The sequence below is a fragment of the Strongylocentrotus purpuratus genome, unplaced genomic scaffold (genome assembly GCF_000002235.5).
Source record: "Strongylocentrotus purpuratus isolate Spur 01 unplaced genomic scaffold, Spur_5.0 spur5_scaffold_10, whole genome shotgun sequence".
In the NCBI taxonomy this organism is placed as follows: domain Eukaryota; kingdom Metazoa; phylum Echinodermata; class Echinoidea; order Camarodonta; family Strongylocentrotidae; genus Strongylocentrotus; species Strongylocentrotus purpuratus.
Genome location: NW_022145595.1, coordinates 8,557,489 through 8,574,046, shown reverse-complemented (window position 1 = coordinate 8,574,046; position 16,558 = coordinate 8,557,489). Strand labels below are relative to the sequence as shown.

At 35.8% G+C, this 16,558-nt stretch overlaps 1 protein-coding gene across 4 annotated transcripts in view; it reads left to right on the top strand.

Moving 5' to 3' along the window:
* LOC576280 (ankyrin-3) overlaps positions 1–16,558 on the top strand; it is a 119,554-nt gene that overhangs the window by 56,400 nt on the left and 46,596 nt on the right. For all 4 annotated transcript variants that reach the window (XM_030979383.1, XM_030979384.1, XM_030979385.1 and 1 more), the window contains exons 28-40: positions 1,543–1,700; positions 2,270–2,481; positions 3,303–3,507; positions 3,991–4,087; positions 4,577–4,805; positions 5,323–5,574; positions 6,418–6,471; positions 8,280–8,303; positions 9,421–9,441; positions 11,090–11,113; positions 12,325–12,375; positions 14,480–14,564; positions 15,180–15,383. In XM_030979383.1, coding sequence (XP_030835243.1) covers positions 1,543–1,700; positions 2,270–2,481; positions 3,303–3,507; positions 3,991–4,087; positions 4,577–4,805; positions 5,323–5,574; positions 6,418–6,471; positions 8,280–8,303; positions 9,421–9,441; positions 11,090–11,113; positions 12,325–12,375; positions 14,480–14,564; positions 15,180–15,383 — 1,616 coding nt within the window. The remainder of the gene's footprint in view (positions 1–1,542; positions 1,701–2,269; positions 2,482–3,302; positions 3,508–3,990; positions 4,088–4,576; positions 4,806–5,322; positions 5,575–6,417; positions 6,472–8,279; positions 8,304–9,420; positions 9,442–11,089; positions 11,114–12,324; positions 12,376–14,479; positions 14,565–15,179; positions 15,384–16,558) is intronic.

The following is a 16,558-nucleotide window of genomic DNA, read 5'->3' as shown; positions in this document are numbered from 1 at the left end:
TAAAAAAACAGAAAGAAACTAAAAAGAAACACACATATATTTCATCTTCCCCTTATGTGTTTTTCCTTCTCTATATTTACTCTTCCCTTTATTTGTACCTGAATTGCTCTTATTTACATGTATCATACCACATATATGGAACCTGCAAAATATGTCATGTTTGTTTCCGCCATGTCAATATCCAGTCACCAGTGTTCAGAATGTTTTGAAAAGGTCATTGGAGTTATTATGACTGGAAAATGATGTGAATTTAGGAAGTATAGTGGAGTTTGAATCCATTTCAAAACCTTAGCTTAGCTTAACATACTTTTATTTAACCATCAACTTTCTTTTCCAGATGCATGGTGTGAAAATAATACGGCATCATGTGATTTTCTTTACAAAAAAAAAAAAACTTCTTATACTCTGGTTTGTTTCTATATTATACTCGAGGCATGTTTTGAAGTGCTGTTTGATTTTACCCTACATTACAGAATTATTGCACAGAATGTTAAACTCAGTTTTCAGGAGTTTCATGATACCCTTTACCAAGAGTCAAGTTAAGAGAGTTCTTGTTGGAACACAATCATTTTTTTAATGTAAAATTCAAATGTTAATACTATCATAGAATGTTAAAATAAAATATATAGAAAAGCAGCAGGTATTCTTTCGTTGGAAATCTTATGGTAGGATTAAAGTTGTGAAGGGTTTAGACATGTGTGGAGAATGCTTGCAATACTGCAAGGCAACGATTATTGAAGCAATTAGATTTAATACACATTGATAGAGTTTCTGCACAAGTTTTTAGAACCTTACAGTTTTATGTAGCACCTAACTTAGATGTGCAAACTCAGTGAAACTTGTTAAAACCCAAGTCATATCCATAGGCACAATCAAACGTTATAGGTAAATGTTTGATCAAACCATGACACATTATATATTTCTAGAAACACAGCTTCATTCATTAGCTGCACTGTCTTAGATCAGTGTACAGTATATTTGCACTGGTCCTCACTATCTTAAGTAGGCCATAAAGATTCTTGTAGAATAATGTATCAGAGTATGGTAGAAAGAGAAAAGAAAAGGAGAATAGAAAAGGAAATATCCCAATCATTGATAGAAAAGTTCAGTTGATAGTCGGTTGCAAAGTAAGAACTCTAAACCTGAAACGTGTATGTTATGTTGTTTTTTAAATGGGAAAACAAAAATGCTCATTCAACTTTTGTTTGGTGAAAGCCAGGAAGTCTTTAAATAACTTAACATGCAAATAGCACCCTTCTCGCTTCAACAGATGATTTCTTAAAATATGTAGTGTCCTTAAATACCTTGAAATTACTAACTTATGCTAGATATATCTCATCCCCCTCCCTCAGTACTCCCTCTTTCCTCAAAATCAATTGGAGATCATTAAATTTAAAATTTAAAGTTGCATTAAAGGGAAATGTCTTCTAAAGAAACTAATGAGCTTATAAAAATGAAAAATATAAAAACATGATAGGTTATGCACTTCATAATCATCTTTGTGTAATCGATATCTAATGATATCTTTCTCTATCGCAACAGACCGGTTTTGATCGAGGTTCCGCACTTCGCCTCGCTGCGCGGCAACGAGCGTGAGATCGTGATCCTTCGCAGTGAGACGGGAGAGACGTGGAAGGAACATTCTCTGGATGCAAATGAGGAGGAGATCCAGAAATCCATGGAGGGATACGACCAGGAGGGTAATGCAGTGACCTTTGACACTTGCAAATATGTTTCTTCTTGAAAAGAAAGTCCTTGTGTTCAATTCTAGGAATATATTTTCTACAGTGGTTTACATTCCTAGTTAATGAGTACCTGGTCAGAATGTATCTCTTTCAAACTTTTAAATGCTTCTTTAACTGCCAAAAGAATGTGAAAAAAAAAAGATTTTCTTTCCAAAACACTTTGAGATATTATTTGATATTATATGAGATTACAGAATGGAAATGATAATTGTGTTATTGGATATTTAGGGCAGGAGGAAAATAAAACATAGAATTGGAACTAAAACAATATCATTTTGGTAGTACATGTACATGGTCTAGTTACTGATTTCCTGTGGTCAATCTCTATCTGTTATCAAATTTGTTTGGAAAGTCCATCTTCCTACAGACAGTAGTTGTAAAAGATTTCATTAAACAAATGTGTAAATGTTTGAATCAGGGTAAGAGACTAACTAAATACATGGCGTATATACTCATAAACGAATAATACATGCCAATAAAAACTAAAACAACTACAACAACAATGATTTTGGTGCCCTCTACAGACAATGACCAGTCCAAGGGCCAGTCGGACCGCCGCATGTGCCGCATCCTGACCAAGGACTTCCCACAATACTTTGCCATCATCTCGAGGGTTCGTCAGGAGACCAACACCATCGGACCGTCGGGAGGCATGCTGAACTCGACCGTCGTACCACAGGTCCAAGCAGTGTTCCCTGAGGGAACCCTCACTAAGAAGATTAAAGTGGGACTACAGGTGAGAAAAAAATGAGCAAATTTATTTCATGCCGTTTCTTAACACTTCCTTTCATTTCTTGGCCTCTCTGCACGGTTGCATGTTTGCCATTTAAAGCCCGTCTGTACTAGTTGGCCAGGAGGGATTAGACCTCCCTGCATGGTCACTGACAGGTGGTTATCTCATTAAATCAGCTCTCAATTAACATAAGAAAGAGAGGATCATGGGGGACCAATGGTCAACGATTAGGCATTGACTGCTATATGGAAGGCGCAAGTAGCTACCAATAGTGCAGTGGGGCTTTAACACTTTGGTTCATTTCTTGGTCTCTCTGCACGGTTGCTCGGTTGCTCGTTTGCCAAACATGTAAGGAAAGTTTTGCTTCATGCAACACAAGGGCTCTGAAAAATTACCCATATACAGTCTTGATTTCCCCCATGACAACCCTTATAACACCAGGGGAGTGTTTCACAAAGACTAAGATCAACTTTAAGTTGGACTTAACTATGGCAGACTGTTCATGCCACTGTTCTTTCTCACCATAATGGCCTGTCATGGTTAAGTCCAACTTAAACTCAATTTTATTCTTTGTGAAACACCCCCAAGTAGTGATTAATCTTGCACTGAAAACAGTAAAATAATCTCAAAACCTTTGATTTATCAATCCCATGATGAATACCATACTGCACAGAATTTATTGGGCCATTTATTTATAAAGAGTTCATACAACATATGTCAATTTTTGAACAAAATGTATATCTTATTAAAAACTAAACATTTAAACTAGATGGTGTGTCTATATATGTTCTTTCACTTTTACAATGTCATTTAAATGTATTTAGGCTCAACCAGTTGGAAACGATGTCGTCAAGAAGGTCTTAGGAAACCGTGTGATGGTGAGCCCCATTGTCACCATTGAGCCACGACGCCGGAAATTCCATAAACCCATCACAGTCACCATCCCCGTACCCACTGCCTACAACCAAGGGGTTATCAACGGGTATGGAGGGGACTTCCCTACCTTGAGACTGCTCTGTAGTATTACAGGTACGTCCGAACATACTTGTTCTTGTAGGATGTGTATTGTGTTCTAAAGCAGTGTAGTGTTTAGATAAATGGGTGTATTGACTTCTTCAGTTATGATTAAAGTGATTATGGCTTCGAACAAAGGAGTTAGCAACTAGTACGAAGTTCCCTACATTTAGACTGCTCTGTAGTATAACAGGTACGTCCTAACTGACGTGTTCTTGTAGGATGTGCATCGTGTTCTAAAACAGTATAGTGTTCAGATGAATGTGTGTATTGACTTCTTCAGTCATGATTAAAGTAATTATGGCTTCAAACAAAGGAGTTAGCAACTAGTAGGAAGGGGACTGTCGTACACTCTGCCTCCTCTGCCGTATTACAGGTGCATCTGAACAATCATGTACTGGTCCCATTATATTGTGTGTCAAAGCAAGTAGTGTTTAGATGAATGAACTTTCTGTCATGATCAGTTATGATTAAGCATGCTTGTTTTGACTCCTCCAGGTGGAACTGCACCGGCACAATGGGAGGACATCACTGGTACTACTCCGCTGACCTTCGTTAACGACTGCGTATCCTTCACTACCACTGTTTCAGCAAGGTGAGAAACGTTTCTTCAATAGAAGTCATTATTCAAGCTAGTGCTAGACTTAACAATTATGGAAAGCCGTTAGCATCTTAGAAAATATTTTGTAAAAGTTATTTTGAAAGGCAAAAAATGTTGATTCAAATCATTCATATTTTCTATTATCATGTTCTTGATGTGAAATTTATGAAAAGTCTAAAATACTTTTTGCTTTTGAATATATATTTTTTTAAGACTACAAATGTTCAAGTCCAACTAAGAGTTAAGTTCAACGTTGATAGGATCTTTGTGAGACACTCCCCAGGTCTGTTGAAGTCCTTTATCAATCATTGGTCAAGTGGTTCGAGCGCTTTGGAACTGCGTGGAAAAGAAAGTGATACCACATACAGGTGTACACTTGGATGGATTGAATCCAAGGATGCATTCCTTAACCCACTCTGTAATGTAATAACGATTCACTAAATTACGATATTCTTTAATATCCTACTTTCATTTCTACCCTAGATTTTGGCTGATGGACTGCAAAGAGATCGACCAGGCGAGCAACTTTGCCCGAGAGCTCTACCAAGAGCTCAAAGCGGTGCCCTTCATGGCCAAGTTTGTGGTCTACGCCAAGACGCACGACCCCGTGGAAGGGCGCGTGCGCGTCTTCTGCGTGACGGACGACAAGAGCGAGAAATCTCTGGAGCAACAGGAGAACTTCAAGGAAGTAGCCAGGAGTAAATTTGTCGAGGTGAGCTATCTTCAGAAGGCCTGTTTTCATCAGCTCGAGGTTGCCAAATAGCCCGCTATTTCTGATTTGGGAAATAATCCCGAAGTTACAAATCGCGTCTTTATCAGCTCGAGACTTGACCTCGAAACATGAAACTCGAGCTTGAGATGTTTTGCTCAGCATTCGCGCATAGTGCGAAAGAGACAAAGCTCTAATAATAATAAATACTTATAAAGCGCACTTATCTAATAACTTAAGGCGCTAAACAAAACAAATAAACAAAATACGCAAATCTCTCTCCAGAATTTTAACAACAATAAAAACATTTAAATATGTTTCTGAAAGGTGTCTAGACATTGAATGTTTCGAATGGCACTTGGCAGCTTGTTCCAGAGGACTGGTGCAACATGCACAAATGCACGATCCCCATAATGGGTGGTTCGGGTTCTGGGAACTTTTAGGATGGTAGAGGCAGAAGCAGAAGAACGGAGGCAGTAGTGGGATTCTGTTAATATTGCGTTTATCTGATGCCCTCTAGGTTCTAGAGAGCAGACCGGTCTTCATCGAGATGGCAGGCAACCTCGTTCCCGTTCAGAAGTCTGGTGACCAGCTCAACCTCGCCTTCACCGCCTTCCACGAGAACAGGCTGCCGTTCTTTGTCAGGGTACGCGACCAGTCGTCCGAGCGCTGCGGCCGGCTGTCGTTCATGCGGGAACCCAAGGTGCAAAGGGGCCTTCCTCCCCAGAAGGCCGCTTGCAACCTCAACGTCACTATGCCATCTTATGTCAAGGTGAGAAGCTATAATAATAATAATAACATGCTTATATAGCCCTGGGGGGTGTTTCATAAAGATCCCAGGTTGAACTTATCTCTAAGTTGGACTTAACAATTATGGAAATCCATTGTTCATGTTCTCGACGTGAAATTTATAAAAAGTATAAAATACTTGAATTTTTGCTTTTGAATATATTTTATTTTAAGGCTACGAATAGCTCTCCATAATGCTTAAGTATAACTTAGAGTTAAGTTCAAGTTAGGATCTTTGTGAAACACCCCCCTATATCACAAATATATCCCTATGCGCTGTACTGGAGAGAAGGATAGAAAAGAATTTAGAACAGTGAGATACGCTCAACATACTTCCTTAATGTCATTTATAGTTAACATTGGAAATTGTTTCTAAAAAGAAAGGTTACATGTATAAGACAAATTTTCGACAATATCTCTGCTGATGCACCCTGAAGAGATAGTGACCCGTAGAACTTTGTATTTATTTGAGGGATTGTAAGGAGGGTCTATTCATACTCAAATAATAATAATAATAATAATCATAATAATATTATGGATATTTATAAAGCGCCGGTATCCGCCAAGCTCTGACGCTCATGGCGCTTTACACATAGCACCCTGGTTGTAACCGCGCTGCCAAAGTTACTAAGAAATATTTTCTCGGTAAATGAATAATTTCCTTCTATCTTGCCGACGATGTAATACCTTGTTTCTTGCAGTGGAGAGAAAGAAAAGACAGTTTTATTGACTGCTTAATAGACAGTCCCAACCTGCGCTTTTCTTGTCCACACTTCTTAACACTTCTAATTTCTTTCCCTCTGACACCAATTTTTACCTCAAAAAGGTGAAAAAAGCAAGTGAAAGTGAATCGGAGAGCGAAGAATCAAGCGAAGATGAGGTATTGTGGATGCCGAATATTTGGAATGATTTGGTTGTGGTATATATTTTGTTTGCTGGTTAACTATTATTTTGCTTCTTTCATTTGTGTAGTTTTTATTTGACTTTAATTTTTAGTTTTGTTTGCTTTAGTCTCCAGTTTGCGTGGTATTTATTTTTTTCTTTTAAATATTTATATTTTTAACAGTTTTACCATCATAGTATTTAAAGTTATGGTTGAATTTTACAACCAAAAGCCCTGATATTAAATCACAACTTCAAATTTTATATAATGTATGGTGTAAAACCAGTAAAATTTTGTTTTAATCTTGCATCACAAGTAACACATATACATGTGTACTATACAGACTTGTTATTACAGACTGGTGTCTCTTCTTTGCATGTATAATAGTTTCTGCAATGGTGTAGTGGTTTTGAGATGGGGTACCATTCAAGGGTTAAAATTAGTTACGGTAATTTGCTGAGAATGCATGCAAACCTATTAGTAGAACTTTCACTAGTCAGGGGTAGTAAATTGGTGTGTTATTAGTACAATGTGTATATTAAGCAAACTTTGGTATACAGTCAAACCTGTCTTAGTGGTCACCTCTCCATAAAGGCCACCCGTCTATAGTGGCCATGTATTTTGTATCCCTCAAGAAAAAAATGCTAGTTGTAGAACCTGTCTAGAAAGGTCACCTATCTACAATTAGGCCACTATTTCCCTATGATGGCCACAGTAGACAGGTTTGACTGTATACATGCAAACACGTATTTGGGAAAAGGAATTTTGGTTCCAAGCTGGCATGCAAATTTCTGAATGGAATTCAGGAGATTTTTCATCTAGTGCACAGCTTTCTTTATAGTGGAAAGTTTTCATCCATTGCAAGAACCATCGGCTTTGCACAATTATTTACGCACATATAAAGCACTATAATGGGGATGCCCAACTTGTATTTGGTGTGTTATCCAAGCGACATGGGACTTCTACGGACATTGCATGCAAGGTCATTACCATGGAAACGCAGGGATCATCGAAGAGCATGGTTATTATTACTTCACTGAAGGAGAGATAACAGCCAAATATTATGTATGCACCAATTAGAATTTATGTAGCTGCCTTTTGGTGAACAGTTTGCTACATTTTTATTTTATTGCATGTTGTTGCTTGTGTTTTGTGTATGATTTTGGTTTAAATTAATTAGATATTCATGCATTTTGATGGACTTATTTGTAATAATTTGTTTACAACATACAGTTATCAGTTCATTAAATTGATTGACGTGCTTGACACAATTTGTTAGTTTTGTATGTTGAATCAATTAATTCTTTTGTAAAGCCATTAAGTCAATAATTAGGTGGTTATGGTTTTGTAATTGTTTATGAAGAGGGTATTTAAACTGCAAATTCTCTTTATAGAAGTAATATTTGAAGCTTATATTTTTAATACATTATAGCGACACAGAACCCCTTATATCAAGAGTAAAATATATTTTGGTGATTGGTAACACTTTAACAAATTTAAAAACCGCCATGATGCAAAGCTTTCATGTCATTTAAAGCCTGTCTGCACTAGTTTGGCCGGGGGGATTAGACCTCCCTGCAAGATCACTGGCAGTTGGTTATCTCATCCAATCAGCCCTCACTTAACATAAGAAAAAGGGCATCATGGGATACCAACAGGCACCGATTAGGCATTGTTTGCTATGTAGAGGGTGCAAGTAGCTATAAGTAGTGCAGTGGGGCTTTAAGTTACTGGTTTTGCAGCATGCCTTCTGTATTTATGGAATACTCATTTGATCTTTTTATCAACTTATCTTCCACCATCAGGAGTACAAGATGGAAAAGGGCGAGGTATGAATGAACGTTTGGAAGCATGCTTGTCAGTGATGTTTATTTACAAATATCATGCATTTTGCATTCTGGAGGCAACTTTTTATGGCACTTTTTTTCACTAAGCTTCCTTACAAAACATGGGGAGTTAGAAAGAAGAAAAATTACCGTTCAAATTGTGATAAGTGTATTATACATATCAGGCACTTAATCTCAAAATTAGCATTCTGTACTAGAAGATTTATGACAAAAGTGCTTTAATAAATCAATGAAATGAACAGTTATTTCATGGCGTCGAACTCTGACAACTTAAGTTGGCTCATTTATTGAAATACTTTATGTGAGCAATTTTTAGAGATTTTTTTTGATGATTATAAATCATATCATATTTTGTTCACTGTATTCCTGTATTCATGCATTTTAATACAGGTCTACATGCATGCATGCAGGCTATTCATGTACCTGTATTTGATTTGTGATAAAACTTTTCATGTAGAGTACAGTAATAATTTTTGAAATAAGTCTGTAGATGAAATTCATAGAATTCATTGGCATTGATTTGGAATCTAAAAATGTTTAATTCTTACTCCTAATTAAGGCTTTGATTGTGGAGAATAAAAATGACATTCCTTAATTCTAAGACAGCATTTTTTCTTCGCTTTAACATATTACTTCATATACGTAATAGTTTGTCTAGATGCAGACTTTTTCCTTCTCTTCTTTCAAGTTCCCGCATTTGTCTGTTGAAAGCCAGAAGGGTGTTAACTCTGTGTGAAACTATATGAGTTAATGCCCTTCTGGCTCCAAACAGACAATATGTATTTTATATGTTATGCATATGATATCTACCGTAATGGCTAAAAGAGTGAGATGTAAAGAAGAAAAGAAAAAGGGAAAAAAAATTGAGCTGAAATAATTGTTAAACAATATCTTATATTTGATACGCCTGGATGTTTTTAGGTGTCAGCATCGTACACGCACATGTACTATTGTAATAATGTCTCCAAATGCTTTAGATGTGTAGGATAGGCCCACTTCAAAATGATATATATCGTCATGCAGTCCCATGTATTGATGAACTTGTACCGTTTTGTAAGTTTCCATCACGCTTTCTATATCTTGTAATTCCCTTTCACAGCGAGAACAATATACAACCCAGGTAACAAAATTCAAAACAAAAAGCACCCATGCCCCCCACCCCCCTCACCCTTACCGTTTTTAACCCCACCTTTTGGCCACTTTTTGTTTAACAGAGACCCAAACGAAAGAAAACCTTTTGTGTGATCATTTTGAATGAAGTTTACTTTTAATTTGTGTTGCATAGAAACATTTTCCCTTAAACCTTTTGGTTGTTTTCGTTCTTGTTTTCGTTGACTGAAATTTGGAATTTCATTGTTACTGAATGTTGCCATACCTTGTCTCATGTATGTGTATTTGCCTTTTATACATAAATCATGATGTACATGTAACTAAATTTTAAAGTTGTCTCATTTTTTAAATGGAGAGTAACATACTGTGAGGTGTTATCCTTTGGCTTTGGCTTTGATCCAAACCTCTTTTTACCCCCATCAAAAAAGACCTTTAACCTAAAAAAAAATTCTCATAAATTGAAATACAAAAATTGAGAAAACAACAAAAATAAAAATCATATATATTCTGTAACAGAAATCTCTAGCTGAAAAAAAGAAAATTGTTGCTCACTGCCCCCCCCCCCCCCACACTAAGCGAATATCGGTCGATGCAATTTTCAAACACCCTCCTTGAAAAAATCCTGCATACGCCACTGCAAACACTTGTAAGTGTCTTGAAGACATTGATTATTCGAGAATACAAAGATATTTTTTTCTTCATTTTGGGGATAACATTTTCAGATATCTGCTCCCACAGCACAGAAAAAATAGCTTAGAGTTGTGATTTTGATTTTGAGTTGTACTACCCTCCTATTTATCTGTTTTATGTTTTTGCAGTGTTAATTTAGAGGGTATATACACAGAAATGCCAGGGTGCTATACAATGAAAAATATAACTTTCTAAAGGCCAAACTCTTGACTAAACTGGCCCCCTCTCCCAAAGAAAGTGTTTGAAAAGTGATCAACACTTAAAATGAGGATGATAGTACTTAGTTCTTTTCAGGTTGACTCATTTGGTCTAGAACTTCAAATTTTTAGTTTAAAAAGAGATTCTGTTTGATACTGGGTCAGGAGAATTTGACACAAATACTTGTGCATTCGAAATTTGCTTGCCCCGCCCCTGATAGAATGCATGAGAAATTTGTTACGTTCAAATTGAGGTGTTGTGGTATAGTGGTTCATTCACTTGACTCTTAATGCAAGGGTTTAGGGTTCAAATCCCAACCAGACACCAACGTCTTTTGGCAAGGCATTATTCCACATCTGCCACTCTCCACCCAGGTGTAAATGGGTACCTGGCAATTGCTGGGGTAATAATAATTGCAGGTCCCTCGGGAAGAACAGCATTGATGTTTTTATTGTGAATTCTGAGAATAAATAAATGAAATAAAATCACACAGCATTGATGCTGATGAGGCCTCCCTGGGTAAACCAAATTAGTATTATATTTTTCATTATTATGTATCACCCTGGTATTGAAGGTGTAACAAATGCATTTAAGTAAACACTTTATCTTGTGCAGTTGTGCATGCCTTGTAACAGTTTAGTTCACAGCATCATGTATACATCAGAGATTGTTTATTGGAATTAATTTAAACCATGGACGTCACTCCATTTTTATCATTTTTCTGTTTCCTCATGTCTTTCCTTTTATTTTATCCGGCCTGGGCTTAGCAGAAAGAGCAAAAGATGTTCACAAAGGTATCTAGTGACGCCCTTTGAGTTTTCTTTTGGGCATGCCCTTAATCAATGTCTTGTGATATGGAGATTGCCTTTAAAGTTTTATTATGACAAGGAATTGGACTTTTTATTAACTTTACAGTAACATAACTTGTTGAAATTGAATTAAGAGAATGGGCTCGTTTGCATGGATTTATTTTGGAGAATGAGAGAGAAAAGGGGGATTTCAGAAAACTACAGTACTAATATATGTGTTAAAGTTTAAGTAGTTTTTTTGGTTAAATTCTGTTACACTAAATGTAATGTGAATGAATGATTTAATTTAGGCTTGAAGGTTTTAATAGAAGTTTTGTATCGTGGGTTCAAAGATGATTTTAGATGACAGTTATGAATATTGTAGGATATCTGTGATTTAAACAAAAGTAAGGTAGTGATTTGTACAGTAGAATGATCAAATCCATCTATATAACATTATTCAGGGAGGCAAAGCATTTCTTTTAAAGCTTCACACCTGGTCAGCATACGTTACTTTAGACATTCATTTTGATTACATAGTAAATTATCTAAGTTCTGGGCTACATTTCACCAAGCTTGTCATCAGTGACAAATGACAATTTTGTAATAAGCTAGTGAAATCCTTGCTTCTGATTGGTTATCAGCAGATTTGTCACTGATTTTTTGGTCATTTGTCATTGAAAAAAGGCTTTGTGAAACGGGACCCAGTTTAATGTGGTAGCACTGATAGTAAATTATATAAAGACAAGGTTGAGTTCTGGGAAAACAATGATTTGTGAGCTTTTTTCATTTCTTTTATCTTAGTTTGGAAAATTTTCCTCTGAAAAGGATGGCTCTTGTAAATGCCCTCAAATTTAAAATATGACAAGTAACAGCTAAAACCTACGCCACATGTTTAGTCCCATATACACATTTCTGTGTATTGTACATATGACTTTTTATAATTTGAATGATTCCACAACCTCACAATATACACCAATACTCATGTGCTACATGATCTGCTAATTCCAATTGAAGGCAGACAATTCTTTCACAGTGCAATCGCACAACCAGAATTCAACTTTATCTTTAAGTTCGGAGGCGTAAAGATTTACAGTTTTGAGCTTACTGTATATCTTTCTGTATAACAGTCATACTTTTTAGTCGTAGTTGTTTCCCCTCCATACTTTGCAACAATGTGATGATCTCCAATCCTGTAACTTGCATTCCTTTCACAGAAGGAATTGTATTCACTCACAAGTATCGAAGAGTATCAAGACGGGAGCAAGGTATAGAAGTTCAATAGCAGTTCAGAATTTGTCTAAATTGATCAGTATTCTTTCCTCAAATTGGCAATAATTAATCTTATTTTCCACACCTTTCATATTTTGAAGAAAAAAATGTTTATTAAATGAACTGATGTGAAAGAAAATTGCCAAAATGTAACCAAAATATTACCAACTTGTACATGAAATCAGTGTTTTTTGATATTTTACACTGCGTTGCCAATTTAGAGAATTTAATGATTAGTTACAGTTAGTAGTGTATAGATCTCTTTAAAGGATTATTATTACTTACATGTATCCCTAAAGTTCCTTTTGCTTTGGAAGGTGTATGTTGTCTTGGAAGTGTAGGGTAGTAGTGAATTAAAATTAACATCAATGCATTAATGTATTATAATTCAAGAAGCCAAAACATCTGTAAAGTTTGAATTTTTGAATAAGATTGATCCTCAACCCTACAATTGTAATTTTAGAACTCATTGTAGCGTTTGATATTTCAAAAAAATATCTGATTCTATATCTGTTTCAAGGAATCTCTGCATGCAGTTGTAATTTATGTACATCACAATTTATTGGTAGGATGGGTTGATATTCTATGGATATAACATAAATCTAAAATTGTCTTGGAATAGATGTATTTGCTTACTAATTTTCTCTTTTCACTCCAAATTCCTTCGATCATTCACATGATGCAAATCTCATCGTAACATTTACAATAAAGGTATTTTAAGTGGAAATGTATCATGTATTCTTAGTTATAAATGTATTATATTATCTCGATTATTAGATATTGATTGTCATGCATGTTGATGTTGTATTAAAGTTATATTCTGTAATCTGTATGCATTCTATTTTTTTTAAAGAAGAAGAAGAAAGAAGAAGAAAAAAAAAGTAAAAACAAGCTGATAAAATTAGTCATTTTGGGGATTTAAAATCTCCTTGGGTGGAATATTCTGTCTGCACTGCAATGTTTGGTGAATTTGTAGCAGTCTAAACTTAGAATCATTCTTTATTGTACAGTAGTTATTTTTTTTTTATATCAATGAATATGACAAATATGATTGTTTGGTATACCTGTATCTGTGTTCAGTATAGATGTAACCTTAGTATTGGTTGTTTGAGATTCTCCTGCATGCTTCTATTTGGTTTCTATTTTTGTTCTGGTGTTGTTTTTGATATTCTCTTAGGGATTTGATTAATAAGCAGGGTTTGGTAGAATCATATTGTGTTATGTTTTATGATTTTACCCTGATTAATTTGGAATGATGTTGATTGCATTTTGTTTGCACTTTGCATGTCATTTACAAGGTACAATTTTGTAGTTATGATTTTTAGTTTGTTTATAGTGCTTAAAGGTAATAGCGTTAAATTTTTCCTACCGGTACCTTAAAAAAAAATATATAATTTGAAGAAAACAAATTCAAATTTTGAAATCCAACTCTCCCAATTTTCAGCTTTGAAGATGAAAAATGAAATGACTATAACTATGTAAAAATATGTAGCATACAAGTTATTTAAAGGCTGTCATATTATCAAACGCATCATACCTGTATAGACATATATTATTTTTAATATTATTTTTAATATGATGCTACTACCTCTAAGCATGATATACAGGTGTATAGCTTGTTGACATTTATCTTGAGTTTTGTTTAAAAGTGGTTATTTTGTTTGTATGATATTGTAGCAGCTAGCCATCAGAATTTACTCTTGCTTTTCCATTTCTGCGTACTTCATGGGTTGCACTGTGCACAATTATTCATGTAGAGTAACATTTATGTATTTATTTGTATTAAAAAATAGTATCAAAGGTTCTATTGATAAGGATTTTTTTTAATGGATCACAATGACAAATTCAATCATGCCCTAGCCTAGAGCTGCTATCATGTAATATCAAACTCACTATGCCAAGTTTAATAACTATGAATTTGATAGTTTCTCATCCAATTTGTGTTATCCATTTAAGCAAGTTGCTTGCTGATGCAGCCGAACACTTTTAGTAAAAAGTTTGAATACATTTCAACCAACAAGATCACCTGCATTTAATCCGAGTCCAGGTCGATTAATAATTTCATATTTTCCCTCATTTTGTTTGTGTCTGTCTGTACAGGAGCAAGATGGAGTCCCAAGCAATCTCAACTTTGCATCGCTCAAACTACGCAAGAGATACACATTCCTCCAAGATCCATCAATGAGTAAGTTTAACATTTTTTTTTCTTTAATAATAATAATAATAATAATACACAATATTTATAAGGCGCTTAATACTGGTGTCTCTAAGTGCACCATATTCTGACTAAACAATTATTTACCAAAACTTATAATAAACACACAACTTATACATCTGTTCTTTATTCAATAAATCATGCATATATAATAATAAAAAATAAGATAAGAGTGAGATCAAACATCAAACATTTTCTTTCCATATCATCTGTTTGAAAACAGGAGGGGTCAAGTTCATAGCCCTAGAGTTTGGGCCTTCATCATGATAAGACTGAACTCCCTTTATGACAAAAATAATGTAAAGGAAAGTACTTGTGCCCTTCGATTGTGTAGATGTTTCAATTAAGGAGGTGAATAATAGTTGTCACATACAACATAATCATTATTACCCCGGCCATTGGGTTCAATTGCTAATAGATATGAGTGATGTTTCCTTTTTCATTATCCCTCATGATTAAACCTTAATCTCAATAGTATTTGGAAAGATGTTTTATTCAATATAGTCCTGAGAGCAAAACTTTGAAAATGGGTAAATTGAAAATAAAGAGACCAAAACTCACTTATTGTCACGTTTCTTTGTGCAGGCCCGAAGAGCGCCCACCAGAGGGCCGAGATCAGGCTGTGGGACGCCGCCAACCAAGTAGGAGATCAATGGCAGGACCTGGGCCGTGAGCTAGGCCTCAGCGAGAGGGAGCTGAAGGCCATAGAGAGGGAGAACGACGACAGACCAGAACAGGCCTTCGTCATGCTGCACAATTGGTCGGAGCAAGAAGGGAAAGATGCAACGAGTAAGTTTGAAAGCCCATCTGTACTAGTTTATTACAGGAGGGATTGGACCACCCTGCAAGGTCACTGACAGGTGGCTATCTCATCAAATCAGCTCTCACTTAACGTTATAAAAAGAGGATCGTGGTGCACCAATGGTCACCGATTAGGCATCGTTTACTATATAGAGGGCGCAAGTAGCTATAAGTAGTGCAGCGGGCCCTTAAAGCCTCCGATTCAGATTTTCATATTGCTTGCTACACTGGGATTAATGATTTAACATGTTCCCATTGATCGTAGGTAGCATTTCAGAATATCTCTTACCCACATCATCCATGATGACAACAACCCCCGTCCCCAATAAGAAGTCTTCAAACACCCTGGGGAGTGTTTCACAAAGACTAAGATCAACTTAAGTTGACTTGAACTATGGCAGCCCATTCGTGTCATTGGTCACTTTCACCATTTGTCTCTCAAGGGACGTCACAAATCTACAGAATTTACATTTTTGATAATTCTTTGTTGAAGAAAAAAAGTGACTTACATTGTGAACTTAAGTTATATTAAAGACTTGAACTGATACTACGGTATGCGATTCACGCCCTTAAAAAGTATGAACCAGATGTAAAATTTTAGGGAAAAAACCTTAGAAATTGTGAGCTTTAGAAACTATTTTTTCCTTCAATAATGGACTATCCAAAAATGCAAATTTGTGACCATGATTTGTACGTCCCTTGAGAGACCAATGCTAGTAAATGGTGAGAGCAAACAGTGGTATGACCGGCCTGCCATAGTTCAGTCCAACTTGAAGTCGATCTTAATCTTTGTGAAACACCCTCCCCCCCCCCCCCCCCCCAGGTGTTTTTGGAATGACACATGTTTGTGATTTGGTATGTAGATTTTTGTCCTATGGGGTCTCAATTGTTATATGTGATGTTGAAATTCTACAGTAAAAAGCTAAAGACGTTTATGGGTATGTCTTCCTCTCAATTTTGTTTATTAAAAAAAGACGAGATCTTCAAGAAATATTACTTTGTTCATCCATAATATAGGGCATCTCTTTAACTCCTGTAATAAGTTTTCCAACCAGTTTAAGAACAATTTGATTTTGCTATAACACTCATTTCCCATAGGCTTCCAGCCGAATATACTTGGGGTACCATCCTCAATGGGTGAATAGCATGAAAAATAATTTTCT